This window comes from Sarcophilus harrisii, chromosome 1 (assembly GCF_902635505.1).
Source record: "Sarcophilus harrisii chromosome 1, mSarHar1.11, whole genome shotgun sequence".
Taxonomy (NCBI): Eukaryota; Metazoa; Chordata; class Mammalia; order Dasyuromorphia; family Dasyuridae; genus Sarcophilus; species Sarcophilus harrisii.
Window position 1 is genome coordinate 438,127,982 of NC_045426.1, and position 20,607 is coordinate 438,148,588.

Consider the following 20,607-nt stretch of genomic DNA (forward strand, 5'->3'; position numbering starts at 1 on the left):
TAAAGAACAATCTTGGTTATTTTTTTCTGTTTCTCAAAAACCTTTCATAGCTCCCCACTGCCTGTTGGTAAAATCCAAACTCTTTTCATGCCATTTAAAACTCTCCATGATCTTGCTTCAACCTTTGTCACTATTTACCTATAAGTATTAGCTAAATTGGATTATTTATTATATCACAAATTACCATTTTTTAGACAATCATTGCTGTATGTTAAGCATTCATATTTAAAAATTGAGTTCTCCAGCCCCTTTCCTACTTATGGAGAAGGCAATCAATTTGATATCAATTATACATGTGAAATCATGCAAAACATGTTCATGCCCCAAGTTAATCTGTGCACCCTACCTATTGTATAGTTACACATGCCATTAATTTTTTTTCCTGAAATTCCTTTCTCTTTCCAAAATGCACTGTTAAAATTCTATAGGTCCTTTGGGATCCAACTCAGATGGTTCTTTTTTAAAATTTCCTCTGACTTAAATTTTTTTGGGGGATTTATTTTTATTTTTATTTTTAAATTTATTTATTATTTAAAATTCTGTCTATTCTTTTGACTCCAATGCACCTTCTACCATGAAGATATTGCCAATCAGCTTGAATAAAAATGATCTCTTCTTATAATTTACAATTTTTTTAAACCTCTTTAATATAGAATAGCATGTCTGGTATTAGTGGAAGGTATCTTGTATTACTGAACTGCAGACTTTGTGAGGGTATTTAGTTTGGTATCTTCCACAACAATTATAACTGTAATTATCTGCATCAAGAAAAATTGCCCCCTTTTTGTAACTTAAGAAACAATTGTCAAGGTTCATTGGGCAAGAAATTCATCTCACCGTGGTGAGCCTGGGGATAAACCTCTCCCAATTTAGTTAGATTGATCTTCTGACAATAGGCATTCAGTTCATTATAGGAATCATTCTTGAGACTACAATACATATTCCAGTGGCATAGAGTTTGAGAATCTAAATCATTTCCAGAAGTCACACAGGCAAGACTGCAATAAATGTTGAGTAAATGTCAAAGTTAGTATCCAAATGCCTAGTTTAAGAAGTTCAGGGCTTCTTAAACTTTTTCCACTATCCACTTCTTTTCACACAAGAAATTTTTACACAGCACCAGTTATGTAAGCATATAAAATAGGTATACAAATCAAACATTTACTGATAATAAATCATAATTTTGTAACCCCCATGTTCAATTATGTGACCACATATGGAATTGTGATCCACAGTTTTAAGAAGTTTTACTTTCGCTTGCTTGAAGTACTTGACTCCTATGAATGTTGGAATGAGGCTGGGGAAGTACTAGGTTTACTTATAGTATTCTTCAGGAGTTTAAACAGATAAAAAAAAATTTTTTTTTAACGTTCAAATCTCATAATGTGTTTTTTGTAGAAACTTTTGAAGATCGTATGCAATGTTTCCATAAATTATACTATGAAGTATTAATGTGCCTACAATTTGCTGAGTCTAGGATTTTCAACTATTCATGTAGTTTTATGAAGAAGAGTAATTTGTGATGCAGAAAAGCTTTTTCCCCCTATTGGATCATTGGGTGAATAAAAAGCAAGATTTAGAATAGGATCAGGAATTGCCTTAACTGCACTCTTACATTCTGTGCCATCTCCATGCTGACAATTATGGTAATAGATACTATGATACTAGATTGAGGTAAAATCTAAATCTAAATATCTAAATATTTATATTTATAAACCTAAATATCTAAATATTTATATTTATAAATCTAAAATCTAAAATATAGAAAGACCAGAGTTTGCAAAGACTTCAAAGTTTGCTTTGGAGTGCTTAGCATAGTACCTGATGCTTAGAAACCTGGATAAATACTAGTTGACTGACTAGGCTAAATAGTGCTACTATGGGTAGTGGTAAAAATAAGATAATGATGATTTTGATGATGTTATTTTTCAGTTATTTCAATCATATCTGCCTTCATTTGGAGTTTTCTTGGCAAAGATACTAAAGTGGTTTGTCATGCTCTTCTCCAGCTCATTTTACAGCTGAGAAAAGTGAGACAAATAACGTTAAAGAGTTTGCCCAGGATCACACAACTAGTAAGTGCCAGAGGCCAGATTTGCGCTCAAGAGATGAACCTTCCTGATTCTAGACCCAGCACTCTATCCATCTTGCTGCCATAGCAAGACGATATACATTTTAAAATGGTTGAAATATAATAGGTTTCTTTTTTTTTTTTTTTGTCTCCAATCCAACACACAGATCAGCATGTAGAATCTTTTTTTCTGCCATGTAGGTATGAAAAAATTAAATACCCATCTGATTCATTTTTTTAGTTGTTCCTTGGCTATTTATGGATACCACAGCTGCTTTATTTATAGTGTCTTTCCCTGGACAAATAATATTAGGTGAACCATGTGGCAAAAACCCACCAGCAACATTTGAGGGCCATTGCCTAAACAAAGCCCCATTTGAGAATCTGGAGCCCGATTTCAGTGCTCATTTTTAGCTGGGAAGTGCTATGTGAAAAGATTCCCATCAAGGATGATGAGTTACCAGCTTAGATTTGTGTTGGCTAACTGTAGATGTTGGTCAAGGGACTGCTATTCAAGAAGAATTTTTTTTTCCTGTGTGGTTTCACAAGTTTGTACAGTTTGGCAGGTCAACTTTGGCACCTGCAGAGCTAAAAGTCAGCTAAACAAAGAAGAGTTACAATACTGGTAGCTTTGTAGCAGCAGATAGTTTTATTTAAGAAGTTGACCCTCAGTCTTTTTGGGCACATGACTAAAACTCCCTTACAAATAGAATTTTTTTTTCAATACAATAGTCTTTATTGTATGAATTGTATAAAATACTATGGAATATTACTGTTCTGTAAGAAATGACCAACAGGATGATTTCAGAAAGGCCTGGAGAGACTTACACGAACTGATGCTGAGTGAAATGAGCAGGACCAGGAGATCATTATATGCTTCAACAACAATACTATATGATGACCAGTTCTGATGGACCAGGCCATCCTCAGCAACGAGATCAACCAAATCATTTCCAATGGAGCAGGAATGAACTGACCCAGCTACGCCCAGAGAAAGAACTCTGGGAGATGACTAAAAACCATTACATTGAATTCCCAATCCCTATATTTATGCACACCTGCATTTTTGATTTCCTTCACAAGCTAATTGTACAATATTTCAAAGTCTGATTCTTTTTGTACAGTTTTGGTCATGTATACTTATTGTGTATCTAATTTATATTTTAATATATTTAACATCTACTGGTCATCCTGCCATCTGGGGGAAGGGATGGGGGGAAGAGGTGAAAAATTGGAACAAGAGGTTTGGCAATTGTTAATGCTGTAAAGTTACCCATGCTTATAACCTGTAAATAAAAGGCTATTAAATAATAAATAAATAAAAATACTTTGCTACTGCAAATAAATAAATAAATAAATTGTATAAAATAAAATATTGTATAAAATTGTATACATTGTAAAAATAAATACATAAATATATGTAAAAAATTGTATAAAAGTCTAAATTGTATAAATTTATTGTATAAAAATAAAATATTGTATATATATATATATATTTAATCCAATATGTATAAACATATTTATACAATTCTCTTATTGCACCAGAGAAATCAGATTAAAAAAAAAAGAAAGTAAATAAGTAACAAATAGAATTAAAACTTTGTTAGGTATTTCTGCAACTGACTTTTTCTTTCAACTCTATGAAATTATTAAGCTTTTAGAAAGGTTTCTGAAGAACCAGGAAGCTGCTCTGTACTTGGAATTTTAGTCACAATTGGGGGAGGGGGTGGCACTACCCAGATGGTATTTAGAGTAGATTACTGACTAGTAATCCTTTTCTATCCTAGAAGATTAAAGTTATTCTAGTAGAGCTGTGGTCAGCTGACACTTTTTTTTTTCTTAACATAAATGGAAATGCCTTGCTCACTGGCAAAACTATACCAAGACTTTTTAGAAATATGTGCCCATACCTTATGCTGGAGTTTCCTTCTTTTTGTTTACTGAACAATATTCATTTAAACCCTGCCCAGGTTATTCATTGTTGACAGAAATTAACTGCTGCTCCTGGGATTGCTCTGGAGTCACTTATTAAACAGGTGTTGTATTTGCTAGTCATGTGGATCTTAATATTTTGAAAAGGAAATAGAATACTTTGTTGGAGAAAGCAGGATGATGAAACATTGGTGGCTTTTATTCGTAAAGCTGTATAACCTAGAGAACAGAGACTAATGTGCCTCAGGCTAAATGGAAGAAGAAGGATGCTATCATGAGACTATGTGCTGTCCATATTCCTGGAATGGATCGTGGAGAGATGGACTTATATGAGGATTATAAATCACCCTTTGATTTTGATTCGGGAATGAACAAAAACTATCTCTACTTGTCTCCTAGTGTAAATACATCTCCACCTGGATCACCTACACTACAGAGATTCGGTAACTTTTCTGTACAAAATGAGGTTTATAATAAAATTTCTACCTTGAGTTAAGTTATGGTGGGATCTTATCTCAGTTAGGGACATGCATACCTTGGTGGTGGGGACATGATGTTGCCAGGAATCAAGATAAGTCATCCATGGCTAGCTTTCTGAAAGAAGCATGTTTCATTATGATCGTGTGGATTTTGTAGTTGGCTTTTTTAGCCTAGAGCTTCTTCACTGTATAATGATGAATTTATGGAGCTGATAATTAAAAAGTAAAGAGAAAGTCCTAAAAGCCTTTGAGAGCAGAATGCTGTCACGCTATGCTAGAAGAGCTCAGCCTCTGGGTTCTTGGCAGAACTGAAGTTCAAAATAATGGCTATATTTAGATTTGAGGACAGAGAACCAAAAATGGCACAGATGAATCTCAAAGCTAGGAATAACAAAAATGTTACAATCTCTTGTCTTTTAATGCCAGTTACTGTGTATGTGCCAGTATATATATATATAGAATCCATGTAAATTATCTATGAAGACTCTGATAGCACTAGAAGCACAGATGTCTGGCTAGGTAAACTCTGTAAGCTGTGTCAAGTTATTTTTCAACCTTACAAAGAATAAAATCTGAGTTTGAATTAGTATTCTTATTAATATAGAAATGTATAGGTGATACAATATATTAATATAAGTATGAAAATAAATGTAACTCTAGACAGCAAAGGATAAAGTAAAATACCTAGTTGAAAATATTTGATATTGGCTTGCTTGCTGATGATTTGGAAATTCTGCTTTTTGTATTTTTCTTAAAGTATAGGCAGGTATCACCTAGCTTTATAGAGTTGGAGTCTTAACAATGGTATGTGTTGTGTCTGACTGAAAACTATTAGATATGTAGATACCAAAGAGGAATTTGATTAATTAACTGCTTTATTTCCTAGCTCTGTCATTGGTTGTCTCTTTTTCTTGCCTCCTTCATTGACAATGGGGATCATTTTGGATCTAAGGAATTAGATAAGAGACTCAGAATTGGACAATATTGTGGAGATCATCCTGGCCAGTCACCTAACTTTATGAGTAGGGAAGTGAGGCTCAGAAAGGTTAAGCGGCAAAGTCTTGCCAGCAGTAAATAGCAAATCTGGGATTTGAACCTGCATGATCTACTTTAAATCTGGTGTTCTTTCCATTGTCTCATGCTGCATTTAATCAAGTGTTGCTGAATTTTTTTTTAAAGCATTTGAATTTAGCAGCATGCTTACATTTGAGTCTAGGATTTAAAATGAAGAACTTACAGCATTACTTTTCTTATTGTTTATAATTTAAATGGAAAGACTACTTAATGTAGCTTGGAACAGAAAATCTGTAGTAAAAAGTGGTTTTCATGGTAGGAATTGTTGTTATACTTCTATTATGGTTAGTTTCCTTCCTTTATGCTTCAGTGGCTTGTGTATTTTGCATTATGTATTGTAGATAAGAGTGGCCTATCCTAGAAAGCTAACAATCTCTCAACATACTGCATCTAGGACAAAGGCATGACTGGGCAAAATCTAATTAGAAGGTCTATTTCTCTGGGAAGGTTAGTTCTTAGTTGTTAAGATGATAAGTGGAAAGACCATAAAACAGAAGGGCTTAAATGAAAGTCATTAAATGGGAATGTACTATATATAATTTTTTTTTTTAAAGCAACAAAGAAGAAAACAAAAGGCAGAATGAGGAGAACAAAAAAAGTTAGAGGAGGAGAGAAGACAAATGCTTGTAGTCAGTCATGGGATATCGCATGGTATAGCAGTTGGTCAGTCGGTACAAGAAGCATTTATTAAGTGCCTCTGTTCTTAGATAGTATGCTTAGTGTTTGGCATACCAAAAAACCCCAAAGAAAGGCAGTTCCTGCCCTCTTGGAGCTTATATGCACAAATTATATCCAACAAAATAGGAAATAATTATTCAATCATCAATTAATAGTCAATAAACATTTTTTAAGCACCTACTGTGTTTCATACATTAAGCTGAGTGCTGGAGACACAAAAAGGCATAAAATCCAGTACGTGCCTTCAAGGAGCTTTCAATCTAATAAAGGAGATAACATGAAGACAAATATATACAAAACAAGCTCTTTATAGGATAAATGTGAAAAAGGAGTTAAAGAAGGCTTTCAGTAGAAGGCTTGATTTTAGTTGGGACTTAAAAGAAAGGTAGGGAAATCATAAGTCTGAATTTAGGAGAAAGAGTATTCCATTCCTAGAGGACAAGCTGAGAAATGGAGTGCCTTGTTTATGGAACAGCCATGGAACTCCTGTTCAGTGTAACTGGATTGAAGAGGACAGGTTGATCAATAAAGTATAAGAAGACTGGGTAGGTAATATGGGGCTAATTTATGAGAGGCTTAGAATGCCTACCAGCATTTAATGGAGGGAAAATTAAGAGGGCTTGAAAAAGGCTTCCTGTAGAAAGAAGATGGGATTTTAGTTGGGACTTGAAGCCTGGGAAGCCAAGAGGAGGAAATGAAAAGGAAAAAACATTCTGGACTTGGGACAGCCAGAAAAAAGGCTGGAACTGGTGTTTTGAAGGTCTTCACCTGGGGGAGGGAAAATAAAGGAAAAAGAGAGAAACATTTAATTTGGTGTTTCTAAATTAGGAGAATTCTTTTACTCTATTAGGCCAATAATTTGTATTTATGGCATAGATATATTTCCTGATCTATAACAGAGGAGGGTGCTTCTTTTTCTGTCACAGAAGTTCTAAATGGAGGTTTTGGGGTGGGAATGGAGAGGACCAGTGTCATTGCATTGATGGAAAAGGAGGAGAAGCAAAATTCTGGATCAATAAATTGAATTAAAATGTGAAAGAATGACTGATCGCCTAAATCAAGAGAGATAAAAGGATTAGACTAGTGTTGAAAATTGTAAACTCTTTATGAGTTCACAGGGCTTGTTCACCCCGTTAGATTTTCATAGACTGCAAAACTCCAGAGTAGGGTGTGAATCAATTAAAGTATAATTGAGAAATATTTAACAAAATAAACAAAAATATAATACATCATAGATATTGTTTGTGGTTTTCTGAGTGCCAATGTGTCAGTTAGAAGGATCTGTATTTGAGTCTGTTCATTTTTCAGTCTTGTCAGTTCTCTGTGACACCATTTGGAGTTTTCTTGATAGAGATACTGAGAACAGTCTGCCATTTCCTTCTCCAGATCATCTTACAGTTGAGGAAATGAGGTAAACAGGATTAAATAAATTGCCCAGAGTCACATGGCTAATAAATGTCTGAGGCTAAATTTGAACTTAGTAACATATAGATTCCTGACTCTAGGCCTGATTATCTACTATGCCAATGGGGTATCAATTTGTCTGAAACTGTTGAAAATTTATTTTTTTTTTTCAATTTACAAAATCTATTTTGTTTCTCCCCCACCTTCCCATCTCCACTGAAAAAAGAAAAATCAAAAATCTTTGTAACAAACATTCGTAATCAGAGAAAACAAATTTTCCAACTTTGACCATGTCTAAAATTCATATATCTTGGTCTGTACAGTCATCACCTCTCTATCAAGAGATGGATAACATGCATCCTTGTTAGTCATCTGGAATTGTGGTTAGATATTGTATTGATCAGAGTTATAATGATTTTCAAGGTTGCTTGTCTTTAGTGTCATTGTTATATAAATATATTGTTTTCTTGGTTCTCCTCACTTTATTCTGCAAAACCTCATACAAATGTTCCCAGTTTTTTTTGGAAATTGTCCATTAGAGCACAGTGGTATTTTTTACATTCATATATAATAATTTGTTAAGCCATTTCCCAGTTAATGGATTCTCCATTTCTTTGCTACCACAATACTTTTACATTTGGGATAGGCCTAGTAGTAGAATAATTGACTTCAGCAAATTTAGGAGTTCCAATTTGCTTTCCATATGGTTTATTCACAATTTTTTAACTAGAAGAGCTTTAATGTGTCTATTTATCTGCAGTCCCTACAACATTTTTCATTTCCCCTGTTTCTCAAATTTGCCAGATTAATGGGAGTAAGATAGAACCTCAGTATTAATTTATCTAATTGTTACAGATCTATAGCATTTTTAGATATGGATATTGGTGGCTTGGATTTTGCCCTTAGAAAATCACATTTATATCATGTTATCAATTGGGGAATAACTCATCCTTATAAATTTGAATTTATTTCTTTTTATATCTTGAAAATGACTCTTACATAGAAGCTTACTGCAGAGATTTCCCCCAGTGTGGGCTGGGTGCTAGACCCTTTTCCCATATTAACTAATCAGAGACATCTTCAGGTACAAAGAGAAAGTATTTATTTAGTCCCTGCAGGGAGAGGTCCAGACACACCTGGGAAGCATCCCAGCTCCCAACATGTGCCCAACCTGACAAGCAGGAAGCAGTAAAGCTGGTTAAATAGCAAAAGCCCAGGCCTTTTCATTGGATAGACCATAAGGAAGTAACCATCACTGACCAGTGGTCACCAATGTTGTCTGCTTTCTGTGGGTCATGCTGCTTCCTGTTGCTGACTTAGGGTCTGACTTTTAGAAACCTGTAAGCCTAGAGATCATGTGACTTTTTGCAATTTTAGGGCCCAAAGCCTGGGACATTTGGGAATAGGGATCACGTGACTTAGGCCTTGTCTCATAGACTTTTTGAGAAAACTTCACTGGGTTCCATTCACCCCTAGTTACCTGTTTCTCTTATAATATTGGCTGAATTAGTTTTGTTTGTGCAATAACTTTTAAATTTTTTTTTGTAACGAAAATTGTCCCTTTTCTCTTCTGTGATCTTCTGTCCCATATTTGGTCATGATCTGTTCCCTTATCCATAGATCTGAAAGTTATACCATCTTTCTAGTTTTGTGTGACCATGAGCAAGTCACTTTACTATTTTCCTTTTTGCTATTTTTGCAACAATCTTGTCAGGTAGATGCTATTATATCTCTATTTTACAGATGATGAAACTGAGGTTAAAAGAGGTGACTTTCAACCTCAATTTGATCCTCTGTAAAATGAGGATATCAATAGCACTAATATTGACAGCCTTGTAAATATAGCAAAGGAAAAATATATACAAAACCATTTACAGAAAAATTATCATATAAATGTGAGCTGTTATTAGAATGTTTGTTATCAAGGCTGGGAGCCAGTCAGTTTCCTTTCTGTCACTGCTGTACTCCAACCTTAAGGATCTTTTGTAGGGGAAGGCAAGTTAGGCAAAATTGAGTAAATAAACAGTTTACAGCATCTACTATGGGCCAGGTTTCTGAGTGCTTTACAAAAAAATCCCATTTTATTCTCACAATGACCCTACTTTACAGGGGCTGTTATCCCCATTTAACAGTTGAAGAAACTGAGACAAAATGGAAAAATGAATAACTACTGGAATAGGATGGGAAACTCCCATTGAGGTTTTGCTCCCTCTCCTTTTCCTCCTTGTCTTTCTTTCTTTTCCTTCTTGTCCTCTTTCTTCTTCTCCTGTGTATTGTCTTTAAGCAATGGATGAATAAGTGTTGACAGAGAGCAGATTTTTAAATAGTTACACTCATTGTGAGTTTCAAACCAGCTTTCTTCTTTTTTTTAAAGAATAAGTTTTTATTGCCATCTTGTTTCTCACATTTTTATAGTCCTCTCCAAGTATCCCTTTCCTTCCCCTTCCCAGATAGACATTGCATGGAACAAGCAGTATTTTTTTAAGAGGAAAAAAATCAGCACACAACTGATCAATACATAGAATAATTCTGAAAACAGGTACAGTATGTAACAATACATACATCTTTCTACAAAAGCCCCCTCCCTTTTTTTTTTTTTTTTGGAGGAGGGACTCAATGGTAATATTTAATATAATATTTTAAATATAAAATTAATACAGTATATAACAAATTAAATATATTTAATGGCCAACAATCTTTAGGGAAATTATGCAGAAATGTCACTTTCTTTTACTTATTCTATCTTTTGCTGTTGTGGTTTCAGAGGAAACTAGTCTTTCAGAAATCACTCAGTACCTATGTTTTTGATATACCTGATTTCCTTCTGACTCATCTGGGCCCTTTTCCAACTCTCCCTTTCAGTATTGTTAACCTTTTGTTTTTCATTAGTTATTTTCCTTCCATTCTTTTAAGATGTTTCATATCTTCTACATGGAAAAAAACCAAAAACAAAATAAAACTAAATGTGAATTCAGTTGCTTTTCTTTGCTTCCCTTTTTTCTTGATGTGTTTCACCCTTAATAAGAGCTTAATTACTACTTGTTAACCTGACAAGGTGGACAACTGTCTATTTTCTTTCTACATTTAAAGGTTAAACTTAAGTAGGTGACCATTGTCTATTATTCACTGTTTGACTATTTCATTTTGATTCTTTCCTGGAAAGTCCTAGATGACTTTTTTTTTGTGTGTGTGTGCCTAATGAAAGTGGCCTTTTTAGTATTTCTCTTCAAGTTTCTTTGCTGTACTTCATACTCTTAATCACTTCCTCTTTCTTAAGTAACTTTTTTGTACCTTGCCTTTGATTTCCTGAGTTTCCTCCTCCCCTAATCATTCTTTTTAGTAATGATTTACAAATCTAGAACTCTGGCCCTGACATCTCAGAACCGTGTGGTGCCTTGGAGAGAACTCTTAACCCAACTTTTCTGAGGTCAAAAAATTCTGACTCTGCTACTTGTTACTAGTGTGGCCTTCAAATTAGTTATAAAATCAGGCGGTTGGGCAAAATTACCTCTGAGGCCCCTTCCAGCTGTAGATCTAGAATTGTCTAAATTCCAAGGCTTCCTGCAACTCCAAATTTATACTCCAGTAATCCCTTTCTTTTAGTGTGCTATCCTTCACTGCCTATAGGATATTTCTAAATAAATGACCTAATACCAATTTCTTTCCAATTTCTGTTCTACCATCTTTATAATAAAACTGGTACCATCATTCCAATTTTCTTAGAGTCTTAATCTTGAAGTCATCTACTTTAACAGTGCTTGCTCCCTTTCCTTTCCTTTGTCTTGTCTATATTCCCACACTATTCTCAGTAGCCTTTTATGCATCATCAGTCTTTCCTTATCTACTTGCTATTTTGCCTGAGCTAAACATGCTCAGGTGTCTCTTCCAAATATGTTCCCTCTAAAAACAACAATAATCTTCAACATTTTCATACTCTCTAGCAGGGGTCCTCAAACTTTTTAAATAGGGGGCCACTTCACTGTCCCTTAGACTGTTGGAGGGCCGGACTATAGTAAAAACAAAAACTTTGTTTTGTGGGCCTTTAAATAAAGAAACTTCATGGCCCTAGATGAGGGGGATAAACGTCCTTAGCTGCTGCATCTGGCCCACAGCTATAGTTTGAGGACCCCTTCCTAGCTGGTTCCCTCTTCTTCCTTTATCACTAAATTTTCTGACAAATTACTGATAGCTGCTGTCTCTTCTTATCATTCACTTTCACTCCTTGAGCACTTGTAAATTGTCTTTTGTCCTTCATCACTCTGCTAAAGTTGCTCTCTAATGAGTGACAAAATTGCCATTTATTTTAACTGGTCCTTAGTGTTGAACACTGTTTTTATCCTGTTTGTAAATATCTTTTCAGTGCTCTGTGACATGTTAATATTCTCATCCTGCCTCCTGTCTTTTGGCTCATCTTTCTCTCACCTCTTAAATGTTTCTCAAAGTTCTCCCTCCTTTTTCTATATTAATTCCTGGGACCTCAGTTTTGGGAGACCTAATAACTCTCTGACAGTATCCTTTCTTTCTCTCCTAAGCTTCCCTTGAATAAATTATTCTCTCAGGCTTCCCCAAGAAACACCCCTTACACGCTATCCTCCTTTGTAACAGTAACTTGGCATATAACCTGTGCTACGTTATTAAGGATTTCTTTTTTGTTCTATAATCTGCCCCCTTTTTCACAAAGCCTTTCAAGAAGCACTCAGCTAAACGCTACCTTAATAAAAATAACTCATATTTATAGAGAGCTTTAAGGTTTGCAAATTGCTTTTTTAGGAATCTCATCATACCTAAGAAGTAGGCAGTGCTAATATCATTATTTTTATTTTATAGATGAAGGAGCTCAATTCAAATACCATTCATTATGAGTCTATTCTGCACCAAGCACTGTCATAGACAGTCAGAAAGCATTTATTAAGTGCCTATTCTCTGCCAAGCATTGTGCTGAGTGCTGGGAATAAAAACACAAAGGTCAGATAGTCCCTGACCTCAAAGAGCTTGCCTTCTAATGGAGGAAGAAACCCCCAAGAAACACCCAAAATGAACCTGAAAAGTTGGGGGGGATCAAAAGATACCCAATGCAGGGGTGTGATGAATGTCCAGAAGAGTACAACCAAGGGGCCCTTGACCTGGCCTCCCACCTTAAATAGATGTTATGAGAGACACTATCTTCCAGTCAAAGGCAGGGCTTCCTGAGACTGAAGACATTGATGACTTATAAGTTCCAAGGTTGAAGTGATCCTCCCTAATGAAGAGATTCCTAGGTTGGGGAAGTTCAGAGGAGTTCAACCAGGTGGGAAAATAACACTGGGCATACAATGACAAAAATATGTCTGTCCTAAAAGTACAAGAAGAAAGAACATAACGTGTACATAGGTTAACATAAAACATAAGTAATTTTGAAAGGAGGCACAAGAAAGTGCCAATATCTGCAAGAATCAGAAAAGGGAAAAGGTAGAACTGAGCCTGGAAGGGGGTATTTCAAGAGACGGGTGAAGAGGGATGGCATTCTAGATTTGGGAGAAAGATCCGCTAAAGGATGAAGGTAGGAGATGGGTGCCATGTATAAAAGACAGCCAGTTTTCCTGGAGTGTAAAGTGAAATAAATTTAGAAAAATAAGTGAAGTCAGATTATGAAAGATACTATATCCTAGAGGGAATAGGAAGCAACAGAAACTTCTTGAGTTTTGGGTTGAAATTGAAGTGTGAGAGCTTTCTCATGCCTAAATTTTTTTTTTCAAAGTGAAATGATTTCAGCAGTTATGTACAAATTATGGTCAAGTTTTCTGGCTCCAAGTCTGGAGTTCTTTCCCTTGCTTCTTGCTGGCTCTTCTATTATGAACGTTGAAATTAGATCCATGACATGTTCAATCTGTTTCACAGATTCTCATCCTGTCTCCTATCTTGTGCATAGCCCCCACTTGTCCCTTTGCCCCAAGAGGAATAAATTACCTTATATACTATTAAAACAAAGGATCTTTACTTAAAATAGAATACAGTGCAAATAATCTAGGAGTCAAATCAATCATCAAGCACACTCATCAGCATTTCTCAAAGCTACACAAACATCTTGGGGGAATGTTGGCCTTGGGTTCCTTATTAACCACTGAAAGATTATTCTATTCAATATAATAAAGGGGACGGAAATACCTCAAATTATTCATGACAGGATGTTGTTAGCAGTCCCAGAAGTATTATTGGATGTTCTTTTTTTGTGTGTGTTTTTGTTTTTGTTTTTGTTTCCAGTACAACCACCAGGAAAACAGGACTCCAGAACTAGGTCTCAACTAGAGTTTCTGCAAATTTCTCTTCTCTCTTGTAGTTCGGATCTCTACCTATTTTAAGATTCTTTTTCCTTCAAACTAGCTGTCTTAATTTCTGTAATGAGATCTGCACTGGCTTCCAGAAAGTACAGTTTCCAGAGAACAAAGAGCGGACACCTCATTACATTTATAATTTGCCTATACTGCTTATGATCTTTCTCTTTGTTATTTTTCCTCTAACTTTATACCCTAAGGGTCAAACGGAGTGTTGTTTCACTGGCTTTAGAAGGCAAAGTGCCTCTCTTCCTGGTTAATTATACTTTTATATGCGTGTGTATATGTGAATATACGTATACATATACACATATATATTCCATATATATAGTCATAATATATAATATATAGTAAACTAGTTATACTGATTTGAGCAATAATAATGATAGCTAATATTTATATAAAGACTACTATGTGATAGAACCATGTATAAATATAATTTTATTTACTTTTCACAATTTGGGAAGAAGATGTATTGTTATTCCTGCTTTACAGATATGAAAGCTGAAGCAACCAGAGGTTAAAGTGACATGCCCAGAATTAGAAAGGTCTTAAATACTCAGGGTCTGATTTGAATTCAGGTCTTCCAGACTCCAGGTACAGTGTTCCATACTTTGTGCCACCTAGCTGCTCCTAATAATAACTAAACTTGATGTTGAATTGTTCAAATAATAAAGACTTCTTTTTTTGGGAGGGGATGTAAAAGCTAGGGACAAAATCTTCAAATAAGGAAAAAGTTCTGAAAATTTTAGGAAACTTCAGTTAAATTAGTTGACTTTGATGTGCTTCTGATCTTTTCCTTTTGTTTTAGCGTATAAGGGAGAACCCTCATTTCCATTGACCTAACAGTGGTCCTCAAAGTGTAGTCCAAAGAATTGTTGGGGTCTCTGAAACCCTTTCAGAGGGTCTACAAATTCAAAATCATTTTTTATTTCTAATATAGTAAATAGCTATAAATATAACCCATGTGAACAAAAACTCTATGAACAGATCCTCGATAGTTTTTTTTGTTTTTTTTGTTTTTTTTTTTTTTGTTTTTTTAAACAACATGAAGATACTGAACAAAAGTTGGAGAACCACTGCCCCTAGAGTATGAACTAGGCTGGGGCAGTCAAATCTTTGTCCTGGGATGGGTATTTAAAAATCCCTTGGTGCTCTTGTACTTTCCCTAGGAATGAATGGAGAAGAACCAATAGAAAGATAATGACAGTGGGTTAGGAGTAGGTACCATCTTGAGAGTACTTCAAATCTAGCTCTTGCTTCAGGTGTTAGTCCCTCATGTAAAAGAAACTGGATGGAAAGGGATGTGGGAAAAGGCAGAGAGGCCTTGGTTGGATGTTGTTGATTGTCCTTCGTTCTTGAAGATATCAGGGAGGTGATGCTATGACATGCAAGTGGATTGGATTTAAATGAGGGAGGGCTGTGCAAAGTCACCTGCCTCACTTTCCCCTCAAGAGCAAGTTGGGTCCAGTGGTAAGATAGAGATCAAGACAAGGGGCCATGGCTCTGGATGCCATGGGAGACCTTGGCCTTGTTAAGCTAAGGTCTTCAACAGGTCTCAGTTTGAGGATGCACCCATTCAGTGATTAAGGTTAGGTAGCAATCCAGGCAAAGAATTTCTGCTTTCTCCTAGTCCAAAAAAAATCTAAATAAGTAGATCTAAGGGAGGAAGACCCTCAGGGTTTCTGGCCAAAAGATTGCTGTTTAATATGAAATCTGAGTCAATCCAACCCAAACAATGACCAAATGGGTCTTGGTGACTACTCAATGAGAATCAGAGTGGTTTAGGTTTAAGGCATGATCCTTAATAAAGAAATTGGGCTCTAGCTAGACCTAGGGCTAGTCAGTCAAGATTAGCTCCAGTGAGGCAGCCCCTTCAGTTATCAACCATTTGGAGTCATCTCACAGCATGGTGTGTGTGTGTGTGTGTGTGTGTGTGTGTGTGTGTGTGTGTGTAGGACTAGTAATAGTTTGGAAAATGAATTTGCCCCATTAAGAGGGAATCCTTTCAGCAAAACAAGGGAAGGGAAACAGCTTTAGATGCTACTGGAATATTTCCCTTCTAGTAGATACTTTTGCATTCTCTACTCCAGAAACTTTTTCTTTCTCATAAAGTTTTGTTCTTCCTTGCTTTTGTCAAATGAAATAATTATGCAGAAGTGCTTTGCAGATTTTAAAGTGCTATGTGAAGGCTTGTTGCTCTTTTTATTCTCAAGCTTTTTTTGACCACAGAAGCCTGGTGGGAGGGAATGGGGGGAAATTGGATCTATAGTGTACCTGAGAGGATGTGATGGCCTACCCACCTGCTTAGTTATTCACCTTGGGTCACTGGTACTTTGGAATGGTCAGTATTTAAGAAGAATGTTAAATTTCTACAGCATTGCTAAAAATGCTAGGAGTGAGGATATCCGGGTTTAAGTCCTTGAGCTAACTATGAGCCTTATTTACCTTCTCTGTAAGGTAAAAGTATTGGACAAAATGATCTCTAATTTAGCCTCAGTTTCACTGAAAATTAAGCTAATTTTCCTCTGTGACCCTGAGCAAATTGCTTCCCCACTCTGGTACTTCATTTCCCTTCTATACATTGAAAGATTCAATTTATATTATCCATGAAGTTCTTCTTGCTCTGTCATGATATTTCAGAGGTTTTATTTTTCTCTTAGTTGATATAATATTGGCTTAAAGTCTCCCTTTGGGCTCATCTTCTCCCTTCTGTGCCTTAACCAACAAAGCATCTATTTTAAAAAATGTATTATTATTCTACTTCAACTCCAAGTAATCAGTGGTCTTAGATAATAATGATGATGATGATAAATAATAATAAAAATGATAACTATATTAATGTTTACAAATTACATGAGACAGATTATCCTCCAGTGGCCCCATCTGATAAATTTGGAAACTGAGACTCAGAAGCTAACTAGCTTTTCCTTGGTTAGTTATATATGTGCTTGATATCAGAGATGGGATTTGCTCTTAGATCTTCCTGATATGAGTTCAAAACTTTATATACTGCCTCATGCTGACTTTCATCTTCCTTTGGACATCTCTGTGGGGGGAAAAAAACAACTGACCTTAGTTCCTTATTAAGAATAAACAGTGAAAATGGGGGGAAAAACATTTTTACGCTTCTACGTGTCAGGGATTCAAAGATGAAGCATTGTTTGCTGGTTTTTCTTTTTCTCTTGGTTTTTTCCCTTTTAATCTGATTTTTCTTGTGTAGCATGATGAAATGGAAATGCTTTTGGAAGAACTGTGCATTTAACCAATATCAGATTGCTTGTTGTTTTGGGGTAGGGAGGGAGAGAGAAAAATTTGGAAAATAAGGTTTTGCAAAGGTAAATATTTTAAACTATTTTTGCATGTATTTGGAAAAATAAAATACTATTGAAAAAAGAAAAAAAAAGATGAAACAGTTCTTTTTCTCAGGAAGCTTTTGTTGGGGATAATCCAAATGTATATACAGTATAAATGATAAAAAGTTATGGGAGATCAGAAAAAACTTGAGATTATGATTTGAAAAAGGTGAAATACTCAGTGAGTAGATGGGGCATGAGGGGTGGCCAGTGACAAGGCATGGAAATGAGAGACAGAACATGGTATGTAAGAAACATAGTTAAGGCCAGTTTGGCCGAATTATGGTGTAGGAAAGAGAATATGAATAATGAGGATGGAAAGATAGGTTGGTACCAAGATGAGTTGACCACTCACTTCCTTTGGGAATGAATATATTCCTCAATAGTGACCAAAGAATATCCTGACATCTTTACCCATTAGGTTAGGTATCCTGGAGTCTTAGTTTCCCTCTCAGCGATGAGGGCACTTTTCATGCTGCTTGCCCAGGATGTAGTTTGTGTGGCTTGCTTTAGGAACAAAAATTTCTTTATGTCTCTGAGCTTCTGTCAGCTTCTTTTGCCTGTTTTCATTGTCTGATGACATCCTTGTACAACTATTCTTTTAGACAAGGTGATCTTTCAGATTTTTATTTGAATGTTCTCTTTTCCTACTTCTGCCTCCACTTTCAGTGTCTATATTTATGGTGATTTGCTGCCACCTCATGGTTAATATGGAAAAGACAGAGCCTTCTTTACCAAGTTTTGTGTCCTAGACTTTGAACATATAATCATGGATTTATTCTTTGTGTGACCAAACTGCTGACAAGTCTGCCCTTGTGTTCTTTGTAGCATCTTTTAAGTCCTCTGTTTATCTTGGGAGCTAAAGATAATTCATTTCATCAGAAACTTAACACTTTCTCCTTTAGCAAACAAAAAACAAACTCTATTAATGTAAAAACTCTCCAGTTACACTCAGGAGTGTTCATCTGCTTTCTGGAGTAGCCTCCTGGCAGTTTTGGACACTTTTAGCACAGAAAAGATGTGGATGTAAAATTAGAACCAATGGAGAAATAGATAAAGGAATTCAATTGCTCAAAAGAAGAAATTGATCATATTTGTATATAAGGGTTGGTCATGTACAGTGCAAACAGAAAGTAAATGGGCATTGTTGCCTGAGACCCCTGGAAATGGTTTCTGTGAACAGGGACCACCTCGTGGGTGGGAACTCTGGTTGAATGGAGATTGCATCATCATCGGGAGGTGTCTCCATCTCTAATTGGCTGTGCATATGACCTCATAGATCCTATTTAAGCTGTGGGGAGAGGAAGCAGGTCCTCTTTGACCAGGAGTTCACTGGGAGTCAGCAGGAGGTCAGCTAGGGATAGGATGTGAACAGGTGAATAAAAGACCTTGAGCTTGACATGGCTGTTCTTGAGCCCTCTACCGTGCATTTAAACCATCATTCTATGAAATGATGGCCAGAGATCTTTGAAGAGCTTAGAATTAAGCTTGGTAAAATTGGTTTAATCCCTGCAAAAGACAGTGACTGGAGATTTCTCTGAGGGCCTGGGAATTAGGAGAGACTGGCAATAGTAAATGCAGAGTGGGCATTAACAAGGGTATTCACAAAAGTAGCGAATGCTTTGGGCATTCACATTTGTAGAGTGGGAATGGACCTTCAATATTATCTGTCCCAACCCCTTCAAATGATGAGATTGTGAGGCCCGTGGAAGCAAAATAACTTGTTCAAAGGTGAAATCTGAATCCCACTTCTCTGCCTCTAAATCTGTGGGTCTTCCTTCCTTTTTGTATCATGGTTTATTTTTTAAGTATAGAAAAACATATTGCTTATTCAAATCCTACACAGTCTTCAAAGTCAAGCTCCATATCATCTTCTTGAGAAAGCTTTTTTAAAAAAATTTTTAGCTAAAATAAAATTTTCTGCCTACCATATTTTGCTATAACATTTGTTGTTTGAGTTCTGTACTTTGGCAATAAAAAAATATCTATCTATCTATACACACACACACACACACACACACACACACACATATATGTGTGTGTATATACACATATATATTGTTATATGAAAATTGTCAATATTCTTATTATTATATGCTGTTTGATTTTGATAGTCACTTAAGTCAACTGAAAGTTTTCAGAGGGGAGACCATTTTGTAAAAATGCTATGTCTATCCTTCCCTTATATAAAGCAGGCTTGTTGAGCATCAGGAAAATTTTATTGTGGGGATAAGGGCTTATTTGCTAATGTTGGCACTAATTGGGGAGCTTTATTCTAGTTCTTTTGCTTGAAGTACAGGAGTTCACTATCATAATTTTTATTTCTAAGTAGCTCAGTTTTAAAGATTTTTTTTTAACATTTTTTTAAAAACCCTATTAAGGTGTACTGAAAACGGATCAAATACCTGAAGAAGGGGATGATGCTGTTGCTACAATCAGTGCTACAGAGACCTTATCAGAGGAAGAACAGGAAGAACTAAGAAAGGAACTTGCAAAGGTAAATAACCATTTCTTTTGACTATGCTCATTTGCCCAGCTATCAGGAATAGATCTGCCTTTTGTGTTGCAAAAGCAACTGTAAAACAAAGTAAATGAATAGTTTTTCTCATGAACTAAAATTTGACCTAACTAGAAGAGCTGAACTATACTCTGAAGAGAAACGATCAGGTCTAAGGTAGAAGAAGAAACTTTGAAACAAAGTTTAACTCCTTTTATACCTTTAAATTTTTAGTTATCATCATTGTCTTGAGAAGATGAGTTGTCTAATAGTTAAATTAGACATGAGGGAGGAAAATATTTTAAGGGTCTAGCAAAAATTTTTTAAAAAGAGGTTCCTGCACATGCTGGTGATTTATTTACCTATTAATTTTACTCATCAAATGCTTATCGAGTACATTCAAGGGAAATCCTGATGGTTCCAGACATGAATAAGTTATTGTCTCTATCCTCACAGACGGTGAAATAGTGCATAAACAATCACAACCACTGTATCAGTGATTGTGTTGTAAGACAAAGTAGATTGTGAAAATATCATACAAGAGATACAAGAGAGAAAGACACAGAGACAGACACAGAGAGAGGGAGATGGAAAAGGGGAGAGAGGGGAGAGAGAAGGAGGGAGGGAGGAAGGGGGAGAGAGAATACCAGAAAGAAGAAGGGATAGATTTAGAATAATCAAGCAATAACACAAGGAGAAACATACACAAAACACTGAGAAAGAAATGAAGATAAACTCAAGACGGATGTGAGCACTGACAAACATACAGAGACAGAAATAAACATTGTCAGAGACAGACATGTGC

General features: G+C 35.7%; 1 protein-coding gene across 1 annotated transcript in view; it reads left to right on the top strand.

Moving 5' to 3' along the window:
• Positions 1-20,607, top strand: part of TPD52 (tumor protein D52) — a 120,289-nt gene that overhangs the window by 74,772 nt on the left and 24,910 nt on the right. The window contains 1 exon segment of the mRNA XM_031946231.1: positions 19,687-19,802. Coding sequence (XP_031802091.1) covers positions 19,687-19,802 — 116 coding nt within the window.